The 19,294-nt window shown below is 34.9% G+C and overlaps 1 protein-coding gene across 3 annotated transcripts in view; it reads right to left on the bottom strand.

Annotated features, from left to right (window-relative positions):
- CEP85L (centrosomal protein 85 like) overlaps positions 1-19,294 on the bottom strand; it is a 207,359-nt gene that overhangs the window by 129,922 nt on the left and 58,143 nt on the right. For all 3 annotated transcript variants that reach the window (XM_036871170.1, XM_036871168.1, XM_036871171.1), the window contains one exon: positions 3,713-3,874. In XM_036871170.1, the coding sequence (XP_036727065.1) occupies positions 3,713-3,874 (162 nt within the window). The remainder of the gene's footprint in view (positions 1-3,712; positions 3,875-19,294) is intronic.

Raw genomic sequence — 19,294 nt, 5'->3', positions numbered from 1 at the left:
TTGAACACAGAAAACAAAAGAGAAAATTAATGAAACAAAGAGCTGATTCTTTGAAAAGATCAATAAAATTGACAAATTGCTACCAAGACTGAAAAATAAAAAAGGAAAGATGACACAAATAACCAATACCAGAAATGGAAGAGGAAATACCACTACAGAGGTTGCAGAAATCAGAGGTAAGAGAATGCTATGAACAACTCTACATTCACAAATTTGACAACAGACAAAATGGACTACTTCCTCAAAAAAAAAAACAAACTACCACAACTCATCCAACATGAAAAATAATTTGAATAGTTCTATGACTATTAAGGAAATTTAATTCATGATTTTAAACTATAAAAAAAGAAATTCTAGGCCCAGATGAAGAACTCTAATAAACATTTAAAGGAGAATTAACACCATTCTACACAATCTCTTCCAGAAAATAGGAGGGAACACTTCCCATTTCATTTTATAAAGCTAGTATCACCCTGATATCAAAAGGAAAAACATTCCTACTTATAGATGACATAACTGTCTACAGAGAAAACTCCAAGAAATATACCCAAAAACGCCTCCTAGAACCAAAGAGTTCAGCAATGTCACAAGATACAATTAACATATTGATACCAAAATTGGAAAATTAAATGCCATTTACAATCACTCCTCCAAAAATGAAATACTTAGCTAAAAATCTAACAAAATATGTACTGGACATGTATGTTGAAAACTATACAACACTGGTGAATGAAATTAAGATCTAAATAAATGGAGAAACATACCATGTTAACGGATTAGAAGACTCAACAGAGTGAAGACGGCAATTCTCCCCAAACTGATATATGGACAACACAATTCCTATTAAATTCCCAGATTTTTTGTAGATATAGACAGAATTATTCTAAAACTTATATAGAAAAGCAAAGCAACCAGAATAGCTAAAACAAGTTTGAAAAAAGAATAAAGTGGGAATTATTCTGGTTTCAAGATTTATTAGGCAAAGAAAACGAACCTTAATCTAAAAATCTCACACTGTGCAGAAAGGATCAGCATGTCTGAGTTTTCCACAGTCTGCGCATTCCAAGAAAGGTTTGGCCCTTGTCTGGCTCCTAAGATGCAACCACTAAACCCTTGAAATATCCTGCCTAATGAGAGTGTCTTTGTTTACCTGGGGACCTTGAGTGACTCCATATAGTCCATACTAAAAATGTGATATATGTTTGGAGCCTTGAACCATGTAATATTAGCTTGACTTCTCAAGGGCTGGAGTCTAAGGTCATCCACAAAGGCAGTCAACCATACCAACATAACCTACCCACAATAAAAATCCTGGACACCAAGGCTTGGATGACCTCGCCTGGTGAGCAATACTCTGTATGTGGTATCACACACCACTGCTGAGAGAATTAATCACTGTCCACACAACTCCACTGGGAGAGGACAACTGGAAGTTTGGACCTGCTGTCTCCTGGACCTTGTCCTTTGCTTCTTTTTCTACTACTAATTTAAATCTGTAACCTTTCACTGTAAAAAAAAAAAAACCATAACCATTAGTATAACAGCTTTTCTGAGTTCTAGCAAATAATTGAGCCTAAGACTGGCCTCAGGGACACCCAAACATACACACATTATACAAAATTAACTCAAAATGAATCACAGACTTAAATGGAAAACATAAAATGATTAAAATTTTAGAAAAAAGAAAAAAAAGAAGAATATTCAAGATCTGGGACTAGGCAAAGAGTTCTTACTTAGCCTTGACCCCAAAAGCACAATCCATATAGGCAAAAACTGATACACTGGACTCACAAGCTTAAAAACTTTTGCTCTGCAAAAGACACTGTTAGAGGATGAAAAGACAAGCCAGAGGGCTTCCCTGGTGGCGCAGTGGTTGAGAGTCTGCCTGCCAATGCAGGGGACACGGGTTCGAGCCCTGGTCTGGGAAGATCCCACATGCCGCGGAGCGGCTCGGCCCGTGAGCCACAACTGCTGAGCCTGCGCATCTGGAGCCTGTGCTCAGCAACAAGAGAGGCCGCAATGGTGAGAGGCCCGCGCACTGCGATGAGGAGTGGTCCCCGCTCGCCGCAACTAGAGAAAGCCCTAGCACAGAAACGAAGACCCAATATAGCAATCAATCAATCAATCAATCAATAAATCTTTAAAAAAAAAAAAAAAAAAAGACAAGCCAGACTGGAAAAAAATGTTTACAAACAGAATAGCCAACAAAGGATTAGTATCTGAAATATATAAAGAACTCTTAAAACTCAACAGAAAAAAAGGAAAAAAATCCAACTAGAACATGGGCAAAAGACATGAAGAACATTTCAACAGAGAACATACAGACGGCAAATAAGCATGTGAAAAAATGTTCAACATTATTAATCTTTAAGAAAGTGAGAATTAAAACCACAATGAGATATCACTACATTCCTATCAGAAAGGCTAAAATTTAAAAACCACCAAAGAAAAAATTAATTAATTAATTAATTAAAATAAAAACCACCAAGGGCTAGCAAGGATGAAGAGAAAGTTAGATCACCCATACTGATCCACTTCCACCGCTGATGGAAATGGAATAGTCACTTTGGAAAACAGTGTGACGGTTTCTTTAAAAACTAAACATGCAACTGCCATACAACCAGCTACTGTGCTCCTGGACATTTACCATAGAGAAATGAAGACATGTGTTCACACCAAAACCTGTACATGAATGTTTATATTTATAGCAGCTTTATTTCTAATAGCCAAAAACTGGAAACAACCCAGATGTCTTTCAGTGGGTTAATGGTTATGCAAAATGTGGTCTATCCAATACCACCATTGCTAACTACTACTCAGCAATAAAAAGAAATGAACTATTGATACACACAACAACCTGGATCAATCTCCAGAGAAAAAAGCCAATTCCAAAGGGTTACATACTGTATGATTCCATTTATAGGGCACGCCTGAAATGACAAAATTACAGAAATGGAGAAGAGATTAGTGGTTTCCAAGAGTTAAGAAGGAGGGGGGGGCTTCCCTGGTGGTGCAGTGGTTAAGAATCTGCCTGCCAATGCAGGGGACATGGGTTCAATTCCTGGTCTGGGAAGATCCCACATGCCGCAGAGCAACTAAGCCCGTGAGCCACAACTACTGAGCCTGTGCATCTAGAGCCTGTGCTCCGCAACGGGAGAGGCCGCGACAGTGAGAGGCCCGCGCACAGCGATGAGGAGTGGCCCCCACTCGCCGCAACTGGAGAAAGTCCTCGCACAGAAACAAAGACCCAACACAGCCAAATAAATAAATAAATAAATAAATAATAAATAAATAAGATGGGGGAGGGGAAGTGGGTGTGAGCAGAATAAGGTATACTGTGGTGATAGAAATGTTCTGTATTTTGACTATATCAATGTCAATATCCTGGTTGTGATACTGAAGTGTAGTTTTGCAAGATACTAAGTGGGGGGTGAGATAAAGGGTATATAGAATCTCTGTGCTATTTCTTTAAATCACATGTGAATCTACAATTATTTCAAAATAAAAAGTTTAGTTAAAAAATGAATGAAGGAAAAATTAATACAATCAGAAGAACAATTTCATTTGATATATAACAACACTGAACATTATTAAATATTCAAACACTACTTTATAATTTCTTAGTTTAGAACAGTAAAACATATCCCTTGAATTTTCTCAATCACAGCCATTCTACAAAGATTCACGTCTAACCAGTAAGAATTCAGCTCACCTTCCACACTGTCAGAACAGGAAGTTCCAATGCCAGTGTCACCACTGTCAGAAGCTATACTATGTCTCCTGATATGGTTATTTCGTTGGTTAGATGGAACAGTTGTGGCCTGCCACAATGATTCATTACCAGGTAACCATGCTGATGAAGAATAATCTGGGCCTACAAAAGAAAATACGCAGAAGTTAACACATTTATAATGTCTGTGAGTAGATAGAAGACATCTTTTGACCTTGTAAAAAATGCAAATAAGGTAAAATAAGCTTATTTTCTGCCAAAAATAATTTAAATAGATCGGTGATATCTAAGATTCACCAACTAAACTTACTTATCACACATATACAAATTCAATGCTGATTTAGCAGCTTCCTCTGGCTGAAGAGCTCTGATTTCTGCTTATAGACATTGAACTTTTAAACATGGAACTACTGTCTGATTTAAAATATCAACTGTATCATCAATCCATCTGGAAATGTCAGCACTCTGCTTTGTAATATTTGATAGGTAGGCATCTGTGATCCCAGACACAGGCATTAGCTGAGAATTGGGACTCAGGGAAAATCTAATCAAATCATATTGCATGACAATGTAAGTAGAATGTGCTCATGGAAGGTCAAAAAAATTTATTTTTTTCCACTATAACCTAACCACTTAAAATTTTAAATTCTTTTGCATTATTTTAATTGATTTTATTTCTTTAGCTATCTTTTGATAAAAGTTTAACACCGGAGCATCTTCCTGGCTCTTTGCTTAATTTTCCCTTTTGAGTTACATTCAATCTTCATTGTTTAGCTAATGTATCACTTTTCAGTGTTCTCTTATAATCTTTATTTTCACTTACGTTGTCCATTTTTATTTAACTTACATTTGCCTTTTTCTGACTTATCCATCATTTTACGTTTTTGCTCACTTCATTCTTTTACTGTCTACAATGCCACTCAAAATATACCCATGGACCAATGTCACTCTGTGAACTATTAATTACAAGTTCATAAAAATTAGGTGCAGAAATAAAGGACAAGCACTGAAAAATGTTTATAGTAATTTGAAAGAGCAATTTTAAATCTTGAATTTTATACAAAGCTATAGTAGCACATGTCTTTATCAACGGTTAACACAGTGACTCTAAAATTGAAGCCTGTAGACTTATTTGTGGGAGTTAACAAGCTCTGTACAAGAATTTTGAGCCTTCAATTCAATTATACCCTTGAAAATTAATAAGCATATTATAGATGACGTGAATAGCTACCTTAAAGCAGACATTATCACATAATTATAATACTCCCATTTGGGTTTTATGTTTGCAATTGCAGTTGCTTCTAAGTAAAGCGGAAATGACTGGGCACTTATCATCATGATGTGAAACAAAACATCATTACAGAATTATCATGTTACATGCTCCTGAAATTGGCATGCAAGGAGAGCTTTCTAGCAGTTTAATAAACATAAGAATCACAAAATGACAAACACATCCACAAAATTAATTACATCATTTTTACCACACTTAGGAACAGTCATTCTCTTTATTAATATCAAAATATATAAACAGATTAATAATAAAACCAGGGACTTCCCTGGTGGTGTAGTGGTTAAGATTCCACGTTCCCAATGCTGGGGGCCGGGGTTTGATCCCTGGTCAGGGAACGAGATGCCACATGCATGCCGCAACTAAGAGTTAGCATGCCACAACTAAGGAGCCCACCTGCCACAACTAAGACCCGGTGCAACCAAATAAATAAATAAATATTAAATTGTTTAAAAAAATAATAATAAAACCAGACCTGAAGCTATTTTCTACCATATTAACCCCAACATTAAAGTTCTAGTTCTAATAAAACATTATGCCAAATTATTATTAACTTTAATTTCTATTTATAATATAATTTATAAATTAAGTTTGAGTTTTATAGATCTATCTATGAAGTATACAAGCAGCCTTAAAAGTCATATACATTTAAATTAACTCAAGCTTAAAAAACAGTGGCCAAAGAAACACTTCTACCAGCTTTGAGGTCCAGAACAACCACTTAAAACTTTGTAGATTCTAGACCTACCTCAGAATGGGACTTATCTTAATTCATCTGACTAAGCACTCACACATTAAATCACCATGTGAAGGCATTCTGTCACCAGATCTGCTCTAACTCTGATTTGTCTATAATCTGCACCAAAGATATTTTCTTTAAACAGCTCCTCAGGTAATATTCCTTTTAAATGAACTCAAAGTCCTATCTAAACCCTTATCAAAAAGGGCAACCAGCCTACTACTTTCTCTCCCAAGTGCAAACCTATTAATTGGAGAAATTTTTTTAGGAATACTCAGAAAACAACATAAATAGGCTGGTAGTACATGGAAATGGCAAATAAAGATATGAAAGGATGTCCAACCTTACTAATAATGAGAGAAATGAAAAAGACAACAATGTTTTTATTTTTAGATTTTTAAATTATCTATAACATTAAATACCACTGGCAAATATTTGAAATACCAATGTCAAACAAAGTGCAGGGAAAGTTCACATACTTTTGTGGGTATATAAACTGTATAGAACCTTTCTAAATTAGGGCATCTGGAAACAGGTATCTAAATTTCAATATGTACGTAAATTTCAACATAAGACCTCCTACTAGGAATTTTTATAAAGAAGTAATAGAGAAGTATAAAAATATATAAGCACAAGGACAGTACTTCTTTAATAATAAAAATAAATGCCTAGAAACAAAATACGTATCTGTAAGTTAGCTGATAATATTCAAGTGCTAAAAATAATTTTACTGACTTTTTTTTTAACATGTGGTGACATCCAAAATATTAAGTATGTGTGGGAGCAAAGCATTTGTATCGCTACATATATAGTATGATTCCATGGTTAGAGAAGAGACTGTACATTTACATATATGGAAAAAGGAGCTTCCAGGGAGCTCTACGTCTAAATGTCAACATTGACTACAATGTTTTACTAAAGGAACAAATACATTACAGAACATTTACTCTATCACTAGGGATGATGATGATGATGATGATGATTATACACTATCATCTTCCGGGGAAAAATGCTGAAAATTACTTATATTGATTTGCAGATTACAACAACATTTGATTCTGAAAGGAACCAGCTATAGAGCAAGATATGTAAAATTCAACAGATTCCTGGTTAACAATTTTACAAAAGCTGCATAAGACCACTGAAATAAAGTAAAAACTCTTGCTTTTAGACAATATAACCATCTTGAGCAGTATAAAGTAGTATTACATGTTTAGGCCACAACACCTCCACCCCATTTATTGTTAACAAATCTTGGCCCGAGGAAACCATTTGTAGATAAAAGGATATAATCCCCCCCAACCCCATCCCCCAGCCCCCCCCCCCACACACACACATACACACCAGTAACGGGAGTAAAAAAAGAAAGAAAAAAAACACTGATAATGATATGGTGTTACTACCAGAAGCTAGGAAGATTTTCAATAATTAGTCTTAAATCATTAACTATTACCAGGAAGAATGGCTCAACAAAACTTTTTCTGAAGTTTTCTGAAGGTCAGACAGTAAATATTTTCACCTTTGCAAGCCATTTGATATCTATCAAAACTATCCAACTCTGTCACCATTGTGGTAAAGGCAGCAGTAGACAACAGAATGGGTATGACTGTGTTGCAATAAAACTTTATTTATAAAAACGGATGACAAGCTAGATTTGATCCATGGGCCCTAGTTTGCAGACCCCTGATCGAGAGTAAAAAATTATTCTAATAGATAAATATCCTCTAAAATCCAGCTGATTCAAAATGAGTAACTCCAGCCAGCATGTTAATTCATTCTTTTATTCAGAAGAAATTCTAGTTCATCCTAGAGCACATACCAGCAAGTCCTGCTGCTCTAAATCTGAAAATTCATGGGAGCATTACTGAAGTTATCTGAGGACTACCAACACCAACAACTTTTTTGGATTTCTTTTTCCAGAATAAACAGTCTCAGTTTGTAACAAGGAAGAAACTTTTGCATTCTATTACAAGTTAATCACTAAAGGGATGTTTCCTATAAGCTTAAATTATACATAATGGCCCATCTCTGGGAAACCTGCCTCCCAGGTAGTGAGCATTAAGCTGAAATACCTCCGTTTAGCTCACAGGAAACATCCTGAACAGGCCCACCTGTGAATGACTACAGGTAGGAAGAAATTAACACATCCCCTCTGGAGGCCGACTGGAACCAGGAAATGTTTGACTTTACTCCCTCCCCTTTTAGTATAAAAGAAGCCTGAATTCTAACTCAGGCAAGACGGTTCTTTGATGCATGAGCCCACCATCTTCTCAGTTTGCTGGCTTTCCAAATACAGTCACTACTCCTTGCCCTGACAACTCATCTCTCAATTTAACAGCCTGTCGTGCAGTGAGCAGTACGAGCTTGAACTCGATAACAAGTTGACCTGTATGGTTTATTTATTTATTTTTTTGGCCGCACCGTGTGGCTTGTGAGATCTTAGTTCCCCAACCAGGGCTTGAACCCAGGCCCTCAGCAGTGAGAGCACAGAATCCTAACCACTGGATTGCCAGGGAATTCCCCTGTATGGTTCAAAACTCTTAGACAACATCAAACACGTATTCATATGTATGATGGTTAATTTCATGTGTCAACATAACTGGACCATGGGGTGGCCAGATACTGGGTCAAACATTATTCTGCATGTTTCTGTGAGGCTATTTTTAGGTGAGATTAGTATTTAAATTGGTAGACTGAGTAAAGCAGATTGCCCTCCATATGTGGATGGGCCTCATCAAACCAGCTGAAGGTCTGAATGGAACAAAAGGTTGACCCACCCCCAATAAAGAGAGAATTCTTCCTGCCTAAAGGCCTTCAAAATAGAACATTGGCTTTTCCCTGTCTTTGGACTGGAAGTGAAACATAAGCTCTTCCTGGGTCTCAGGCCTGTCAGCCTTCAGAATAAAACTCCAACATCAGCTCTCCTGGTTCTCAGGCCTTCAAATTCAATTTGAAACTAAACCATTGACTCCCCTGGGTCTACAGCTTGCTGACTCACACAGCAGATCTTGGGTCTTACCAGCCTCCATAATCACATGAACAAATTCTTTATAATAAATCTCTTCCTACAGATATATAGAGACAGAAAAAGAATATAAATACACATTTTTTTTCTCAAGTGCACATGAAACATTCTCCAAGACAGATCATGTCTTATGCCACAAAATAAGTCTTACTACATTTAAGAAGATTTACACCATATCAAGCCATCTTTTCCAATGACAATGGTATGAAATAAATCAATTAAAAGAAGAAAACAGAAAATTCGCAAACATGTGGTGCTTAAACATGCTCCTAAACCACCAATGGGTCAAAAAAGAAATCAAAAGGGAAATCAAAAAATATCTTGAGACAAATGATGGAAACACAACATAACAAAACTTATGGAATGCAAAAGCAGTTCTAAGAGGAAAGTTTATAGTGATAAATGCCAACATTAAGAAAGCTCAAATGAACATCTAATTTTACACCTTAAGGAACTAGAAAAAGAACAAACTAACCCCAAAGTTAGTACAAGGAAGGAACTAATTTAGGATTCCGGGCTTTCACTGCCGTGGCCCGGGTTCAGTCTCTGGTCAGGGAATTGAGATCCTGCAAGCTGCGTGGTGACGTTAAAAAAAAAAAAAGTTTAAAGAAGGAAGGAAATAATAAGAATCAGAGTGGAAATAAATGAAATATAGACTAAAAAGGCAACTGAAAAGATCAATGAAACTAAAGCTATTTTGAAAAGATAAACAAAACTGACAAGCCTGAATGACTATGGGAAAAAAAAGTCTCAAATGAAAAAGGTGCCATTACAACTGCTCACACAGAAATACAAAGGATCATAAGAAACTGCTATGAACAATCATAAGCCAACAAATTGGTCAACCTATAAGAAGTGAATAAATTCCTAGAAACATACAACCTACCAAGACTAAATCATGAAGACAAAGAAAATCTGAACAGACCAATTACTAGTACAGATATTGAATCAATAATCAAAAACCTTTCAACAAAGATATGTCCAGGACCAAATGGTTTCACTAGGGAATGAATCCTACCAAACATTTAAAGAACTAATACCAATCCTTCTCAAACTCTTCCAAAAAATGGAAAGGGAGAGAATAATTCCAAACTCTTTTTAAGAAGCCATCATTACCCTATACTGGACACTACATTACCCAGACAAGGACACTACAAGAAAATCACAGGCTAATATCCCTAATAACATAGATACAAAAATCCTCAACAAAATATTAGCAAACCTAATTCAACAGCACATCAAAAGGACCATACACCATAATCAAATGGGATGTATTCCAGGGATGCAAGGATGGTTCAACATATGCAAATCAATAAATGTGATATACCACATTAACAACATAAAGCATAGAAATCATATAAACTCAAAAGATGTAGGAAAAGTATCTGACAAAATTCAACATCCTTTCAAGATAAAACTCTCAACAAACTGGGTATAGAGGGAACATAACACAATAAAGGCCATATATGACTAGCCCACAGTTAACATCATACTCAACAGTGAAAAAGCTGAGGAACAAGATCAGAAACAAGACAAGGATACCGATTCTCACCACTTTTACTTAATGAAGTACTGGAAGTCCTAGCCAGAGCAATTAGATAAGAAAAAGAAATAAAAGGTATCCAATTCGGAAAGGAAGCAGTAAAACTGTCTCTATTTGCATATAACATACTATATATGGAAAACCACCAAAAAACTGTTAGAACTAATCAGCAAGTTCAGTAAAGTTACAGAATACAAAAATCAATACACAAAAATCAGTTATGTTTCTATATGCTAACAATAAACTATTGAAAAGACAGATTAAGAAAACAATCCCATTTACAACTGCATTGAAAAGAACACTAAGAAGTAAACTAAACCAAGGAAGTAAAATATCCACACACCAAAAACTATAATACCTTGAGATGAAAGAAACTGAAGAAGACACAAATAAATGGAAAGATATTTCATGCTCACAAATTGGAAGAATATTGTTAAAATGTCCATACTACCCAAAGTAAGCCACAGATTCAATGCAATCCCTATAAAAATTTCAATGGTATTTTTCACAGAAATAGAAAAAACAATCCTAAAATTTGTATAGAACCACAAAAGACCTTGAATGGCCAAATCAATTCTGAAAAAGAACAAAGCTGGAAGCGTCAAACATCCTGATTTCAAACTATACTATAAAGCTATAGTAATTAAAACAGTATTGTCATTAAATAAAGACTCACAGATCAATGGAATGGAATAGAGAGCCCAGAAATAAACCCATGCATACACAGTGAGTTAATTTACTATCAGGGATCCAAGAATATACAAAGGGGAAAGGATAAATGGTGTTAGGAAAACAGGACAGCCACAGGCAAAAGAATGAAACTGCTCCCCTATCTTACACCATACACAAAAGTGAACTCAAAATGGATTAAAGACTTGAACATAAGACCTGAAACCATAAAACTCCTAGAAGAAAACATACAGGTATGCTCCTTAACATTGGTCTTGCAATGATTTTTTTGGATTTTGACACCAACAGCAAAAATAAATAAATGGTACTATATCAAACTAAAAAGCTTTTGAATAGCAAGGAAAATCATCATAAAAAGAAAGAAAGAAAGAAAGAGAAAGAAAGAAAGAAAGAAAGGAAGGAAGGAAGGAAGGAAAGAAAGGAAAGAAAAGAAAAAAGAAAAGAAAAGGCAACCTATAGAATGGGAGAAAATATTTGCAAACCATATATCCAATAAGGGATTAATATACAAAATATATAAAGAACAACTCAACAGCAGAAAAACACCCAAATAAAAATGGCCAAAGGGCCTGAATAGACATTTTTCCAAAGACACACACACACACACAAACACACACACACAATAGAATATTATGCTAAGTCTTAGCATCTAATGTAGAATATGACTATAGTTAACAACAGTTTTGTATACTTGAAATTTGCTAAGAGAATAAAACTTAAGTGTTCTCAACTAAAAAAAAAAAGTAATTATGTGAGGTGATGGCTGTGTTAATCACCTCTAATGAGAATCCTTTCTCAATGTATACATATATCAAAACATCACATTTACACTTCAATACATTACAATTTTATTTATCAATTATACCTCAATAAAGCTAAATTAAAAAGAAAAGAATCCAACATTTGGGACAATGGGGCTATAGAATGTTCCTAAAGCATTATTTCTAATAAGGAACTGTTACAAATAAACCAAAAGGGAGAAGGGAACACAATTTTGGCCATTAAAATAGTGAAGACCTAAAAGTATAAAATGCTTATATTGTCAATCTAAGTAAGACATAAAATTTAATAAATGGGAAATTCACAAATAACCTCAGATTTCATATTGTCTAGGAATTCTCTGAACTCTTTTTTTCCCTGTTTCTAGCTTAGCACTCACCATATCAAACTGAAGTTATCTGTGCCTGTATCTGTCCTCCTTCTAGACTGTAGTAACAGTCATTGAGGGCAAGGACCATGTGTTCCAGATCTTACTCAGTGCTGCAGCCAGCATATAGTAAACATTCAAACAAACAAAAAAAACTGCATAAAGCAACTGGAAAGAAATACATCAAAATACTACCTGTGGTTTTCTCTAGATGGTAAGATCACTGGTAATTTCTTCGACTTTTATGCTTTGTATTATTCCTTTAATAATCAGAAAAATAAGTTTTATTTTTTTAATCCTTAACCCCCACCACTAATAAACCAAATAATTTACTTATTAAGTACCTCTTAGTTATTCTATACCTGTGCTAAGTAACTATTAATGAAAGTCTTTGGAGATATGTTTTCCGAGAAATGGGTATACAACTTACTTGGCCTAATTGGAACAAAAGGCGTACATTCTAACACATAAATCAAACTACCATAACTTTTTTTAAATGTTCAAAAATTCAAAACTACAAATTAATGTTTACAAAATGAATTATATTTATACACTTAAAAGGAAAAAAAATTTCTTCAAAGTAAAGAACTTAGAACAGACTGGTTCTTTGTTTTGGTTGATAGCTACAAGTCTGTTTCAATATCACAATTAATTTAGTCCAGTAGAAGAAAAAAATTTTTAAAGCTGTAGGAGAGTCTACCGGGGAAACACAGCAACTCATATACTTTGACAAAAGACCAGTGCAGTCCTTTTTCTAGGAAGGTATCCTCATCAAAAGAACTCTAGAAGAAGGAAGCACATAATAAGTCCAATCACATCAGACAAATCATTCGATCAATCAATGGGGAAAACATGTCCTATTCAGAACAGCATCTTATTCTTTTAAATCAGTAAGACATTTTAATTTGCTTATGATGGTATCACAATGATCTTATTTTTGCTACACTTTTCCTTTTAAAGGAACAGGCAATTCATTCAGGTTTCCCAAAATGACGAAATTAGCTATAGAAGGTGATCTCCTCTAGCCTGAATTCACATTTGTCTTAACCTTTAAATATAACTACTACTTTCTTAAAAAGATCCAATATTTTATGTGCCTAGAACACTGAAGATAATTAACAAAATGTCATGATTGAAATAACATTCTAATCTTTCATTTAGATTGAATGAATTCAATCTGAGAAGAATGACATGGCGTGTCTCTATTCAACGTAATCCAGAATCACAAAGCAGTCAGAATTAGACACGAATATGCTTACCAGGTGATACAAGGAAAATTTTCTCACACAATAGTTATAAGACTACACTACTAAAAGGGAATTACTCAATTTCTAGATATGTGCTATGCACTTAAAAAAAACAAACTTTAAGGCTCAGTGATCTCTGAAATAAGGTATTACCTAGGTCCTATCATACTAGAGCAACTGAATGACTGTGTAGAATCAGCTCTCTCTAGAACAAAGACACATTTCTACAAGAACAGCAAAGATTCCCAAGACACCATACATTGGGACTTCTCTTTGGAAGACAATATGTTACATTTTTTAATACCAATTTCAATAATTTTAAATAGAATACTGAATGCCCAGGGATAACTTATTTAATAATTACTAATATTTCTCACATTGGAAAAACAGGAAGATTAGCATCAAATGAATAAGTAACCTATTATATTTTATTTTCTTTCTGAAGCTTTTTTCTAAATTGGAAACAAAAATGCATACATCAAGTCTTCCACAATATGCTAAACATAATTGTAACTGCACTTAGAAGAACTAATCTTATTGAATTTTTTAAATGACAATGCTAAGCCAAAAAAATAAACAACACCATTGACAAAGCAGATTTATAGTTGTAAATAAAAAGCTGAATATACAATACAAACTATGAATACAAATTACAGTGTTTTTTAAAATGCAGGTTATCACCCATTCAGTGCACTGAGACCAACCTTTTTTAATAAAATAAAACAGAAAAAAACAGAAAATATCAAATCATATTTAACCTTATTTGACATAAGATACACAAATCTCACAATATAACATCTCTGAAATGTTAACAAGTACTTCTCCTCAAAGTTCAGAACAGCAGCCTTCAAGCTGCCCCAATTCTATCAATAGAAACCAAGTTAAAAAGAAATAAATGCAGGGAATACAACAACAACAAAAATCTCTTTTCTTTAACTCATACACCTAATCCATTTCTGAAACTCTTCAGTCAATTTCAGAAGTATTCACTGAATTAGTTCTCTCCTCTTCTTCCCACTGTCACAGATCATATGTCTTTTGGCTGAACTGCTGCACAGATGTCCTGCTGGAGTAACTCTGCCCAAGCCAGCCTCTACCCTACTATCAGAAAATATATTTACGTCATTCTTTTGCTTAAAACTCAAATTCCTTAACTTTGGCAAAGTTCTTCACCAACTGGCAACCTCATTTTCTAAGACTTTACAACTCCTACCTCTCCCACTTCAGCTCCCCTACACTCTGTAGCCGCACATACCTAACCACTGCCTCCAAACAGATCAGGTTCTTTCGTGACTCCACGCTATTTCTCTTCTCTCTCTTCTTTAAGAGTCCTGATTCAGAATTAACTTGCTCTAAATGTTTTCTCTGATTTCTCCAGGTGGTATTAAAATAACTACTACTTTGTGCTCTCCCAATGTATCACTCAAAATACCATAACAGCATTTACTAAATTATATTAACCCATATGTATATGACTTTCTTCTTCCTCACCAAAAGGCAACTTTTTTTAGTCTCTAGCACAGAGCTGCACAGTTAAGACAGGGTCTCAATAGTGTAGTCATTATAACTACTGGGTACCCTATAAATGTTCCTGGCATAAAATTAAAACTTTGGAAGCTTTATAATTAGATCTTAAAAACAGTCTGTTTTAGAAGGATTAAAACAGGGTGTTTTTTTGTTTTGTTTTGTTTTTGGTTGTTGTCTGTTTGTTTTAAAATCCAGGAGATTTTAAACTATCCCTTGAGCCAGTTTGCATTTAAGTATCTATTTAAAGATCAGTAAATATTTTCCAATGCAGATAAAAACAAACAAAACAAAAATACACTAATAATTATAAGTGATTTGAAAGGCTGTTGGCCAAAATTCCTAATAAATGTGGGAAAACAATTTTCAATAGCGTCAAAAGGCACAAAAAAGTCACCAAAAAATTAAATAGAACATTAAAACACAGAAAAATATTCACATTAATAGTAATCAGGAAAACAAAAACAGAAAATCTTGTACTACACTGGAAAATACCTAGCTAAAGTGAAAGAAACTTAATATAGCAATATTTATGTTATTCATCCTACTCTTCTACTTCATTTCAGTACTGTTTATCTCTAGGGTAAGTGACTCCAATAGTTTTAATTTTTCTTTAATTATAGAATTAATAGTATAGCTTAGTGGAAAAGAATATGGACTATGAAACTAGACTCCCTGGGTTCAAGTTCTGTACCACTCTTATAAGCAGTGAGATCTTGAGTAAGTCACTTAGCCAATCTGTGCCTCAGTTTCTTCATATGTAAGAAGAGAAAAAAAAATTATAGTATCTATCCTATAGGGCTGTTGTGATAATTAAATGAATTAATATGTAAAGATATTTTTTAAAGTGCCAGGCATAAAAACAGACACAATAGATCAATGGAACAGAATAAAGGGCCCAGAAATAGTCTCTTCAATAAATGGTATTGAGAAAACTGGACAGCCACATGCAAAAGAATGAAACTGGACCTTATCTTACACCATACATGAAAATCAACTCAATGGGTTAAAAATGTAAGACTTGAAACCGTAAAATTCCTAGAAGAAAACACAGGGGGTAAGCTCCTTGACATCAGTCTTGGCAATGATTTTTTTGGATTTGACACCAAAAGCAAAGGCAACAAAAAGTAAAAATAAAGGGCTTCCCTGGTGGCGCAGTGGCAGAGAATCTGCCTGCCAATGCAGGGGACACGGGTTCGAGCCCTGGTCTGGGAAGATCCCACATGCCGCGGAGCAACTAGGCCCGTGAGCCACAATTGCTGAGCCTGCGCGTCTGGAGCCTGTGCTCCGCAACAAGAGAGGCCGCGATAGTGAGAGGCCCGCGCACCGCGATGAAGAGTGGCCCCCACTTGCCGCAACTAGAGAAAGCCCTCGCACAGAAACTAAGACCCAACACAGCCATAAATAAATAAATAATAAATAATTTTAAAAAAAGTATACTACATCAAACTAAAAACTTCTGCACAGCAAAGGAAACCATCAACAAAATGAAAAGGCAATCTGCTGAATAGGAGAAAATATCTGCAAGTCATCTATCTTATAAGGGGTTAATATCCAAAATATAGAAGTAAATGATACAACTCAATAGAAAAAAAACAATCTGATCAAAAAATGGGGAGAGGAACTGAATAAACATTTCTCCAAAGAAGCCATACAAATGGCAACAGGTACATGAAAAGGTGCTCCACATCACTAATTAGCAGCGAAACGCAAATCAAAACCACTGAGATAGCACTTCATACCTGTTAGAATGGCTATTATTAAAAAGACAAGAAATAACAAGTGTTTGCAAGAATGTGGAGAAAAGAGAAAACTTGTACACTATTGGTGGGCATGTAAATTGGTGCAGCCACCATAAAACAGTATGGAGGTTACTCAAGAAACTAAAAATAGAACTATCATATGATCCAGCAATCCCACTTCTGGGTATATACCCAAAAGAAATGAAATCACTATGCCAAAGGGATACCTGCATCCCCCATGTTCACTGCTGCACTATTTACAATAGCCAAAACACAGAAACAACCTAAGGGTCCATCAACAGATGGATGACTAAAGAAAATGCATTTGTACAGAATGGAATATTATTCAGTCATAAAAAGAAGAAAATCCTGTTGTAACATGAATGGACCTTGAGGGCATTACAATAAATGAAATATACCAGACAGAGAAAGACAAAAACTGTATGATCTCATTTATATGTAGAATCGAAAACCAAACAAACTCATAGAGACAGGGAACTGACTGGTGGCTTCCAGGGGCAGGTGGTGGGAGGGTGGGGGAAATGGGTGAAGGTGGTCAAAAAGTACAAACGTCCAGGTATAAGAGAAATAACTTTGGGGATATAATGTACAGCATGGCGACTATAGTTAACAATACTATACTGTATATCTAAAAGTTACTAAAATTAGTAAATCTTTAAAGTTCTCATCGCAAGAAAACAAACCCATAATTATGTGTGGTGATGGACGTTAACTAAACTTATTATGGTAATCATTTTGCAATATATACATACAGCAAGTCATTATATTGTACACCTTAAACTAATACAATGTTATATATCAATTACACCTCAATCAAACTGGAAAAAAATCTACCTCAATCTAAGTTAATTGGTTTTCTTGCATTTAAGGATTTAAATCGAATTTTAAGTAATCAACACCTAGTATTCTTTGCTTTCTAAACATAAAAAAAGAAATCTGGACGTTCATTAACTATTACTATTAAGACTACTTATTAGTACCATTATTACTAAAATTAATAAAAATAATTTTAAAAAACATTACCACAAAAGGTATAAGACTATAGTCTTCAGATGTAATTCTAAATTTCCTTACTTTCAATTTGAGTATAACAAGGAAGAGTTTTAAACTAGGTTGGTTCAGGTGGAGGTTAAAATTAACTCAATTAAGAACAATGATCAGATGGATAAATAAGATGTTCACCTTTCACATAAAAAGTATGAATTCAGGGCTTCCCTGGTGGCGCAGTGGTTGAGAATCTGCCTGCCAATGCAGGGGACACGGGTTCGAGCCCTGGTCTGGGAAGATCCCACATGCCACGGAGCAACTGGGCCCGTGAGCCACAATTGCTGAGCCTGCGCGTCTGGAGCCTGTGCTCTGCAACAAGAGAGGCCGCGATAGTGAGAGGCCCGCGCACCGCGATGAAGAGTGGCCCCCGCTTGCCGCAACTAGAGAAAGCCCTCGCACAGAAACGAAGACTCAACACAGTCATAAATAAATAAATAAAAGAACGTGAATTTCTAAAAAAAAAAAAAAGTATGAATTCAAACCAGTAATATTCACTCATGATATAAAACAAGGAACTCAAGAGCGTCAGGGTAGCAACCAACAAAGGTAAGACTATCTCCTTCTATGAAAAAAATCATGTGCCTGTTGATTACAATATGTGGACAGGCCAAAGATTCCTATCTTATACTCTGGTTACATGAAATGCTGTATTCAAAAGAGTATTTTGGTAGCTATTTGGAATGAGGGCCACATATTTAATTTAGTCTCTCATAAGCCTTTGTTTCTGTTTATAAACTGGAAAAAAATGAGGTATGATAAAAACTAATAAGAGGTTTTTTTAATAAAACCACTACAAACGTGAGGGAGTATAACAAGTCGTATTCCAGAGGGGTTTACCTTTGTCTTTGAATATAAGTATTTCATAATATCAATTAATAGAGAAAATATTCTACATGGTAGCAAATTATGTCCAAACTTAAGAAGGATCATCAGTCCAGGAGGAAATAAAAGCCCCAATAAAAATAAACATTCCTAAATAAAGTTGTTAGACCTAATGCTGCTAGACCTAATGAAAATTCACATAGCCACTGACTTCCAAAGAAAGCAGAGTAAGCTCATTATTTCTCAATTAGCCTTTTGTTTTCTGATACTTAGGAGCCTAAGTGCTTTACATAATACATTTAAATGCCAAAACGAAAACAAAAGTTTAGTTTTAAAACACTCGAAAATAAAGTTTTGAGAAAATTTATAAATAACACCCCCAAATTTAAAAACTTAACTTCTAGTTAAACTTTTCAGTACATTATTATTATAAAATGAGATGGGATGCTCAGAATTAATGAAAAAGCTTCAGTAATGTCATGACAAAGCAATGTATATTGATTATGATCAATAAACACACGATATCTGCCTCTACAAGACAGTGTAAGCACCTCATAGAAAACTTTAAACTTTACATGAAATGTAGTCCAAATTTTTCATCCCATTCTCTTTCAGAAGGTTAACTAAAAACTAGAGTTCACTTCAGAACTCTGAACTTTTAGTATTAAGACAGCATCAATAAAGCAATGAAGACATCTACTATGTAAAGAGGGCATAAAACAAAGTTCC

This window comes from Balaenoptera musculus, chromosome 12, assembly GCF_009873245.2.
Source record: "Balaenoptera musculus isolate JJ_BM4_2016_0621 chromosome 12, mBalMus1.pri.v3, whole genome shotgun sequence".
NCBI lineage: Eukaryota > Metazoa > Chordata > Mammalia > Artiodactyla > Balaenopteridae > Balaenoptera > Balaenoptera musculus.
This window is presented reverse-complemented; position numbering and strand designations above follow the sequence as displayed.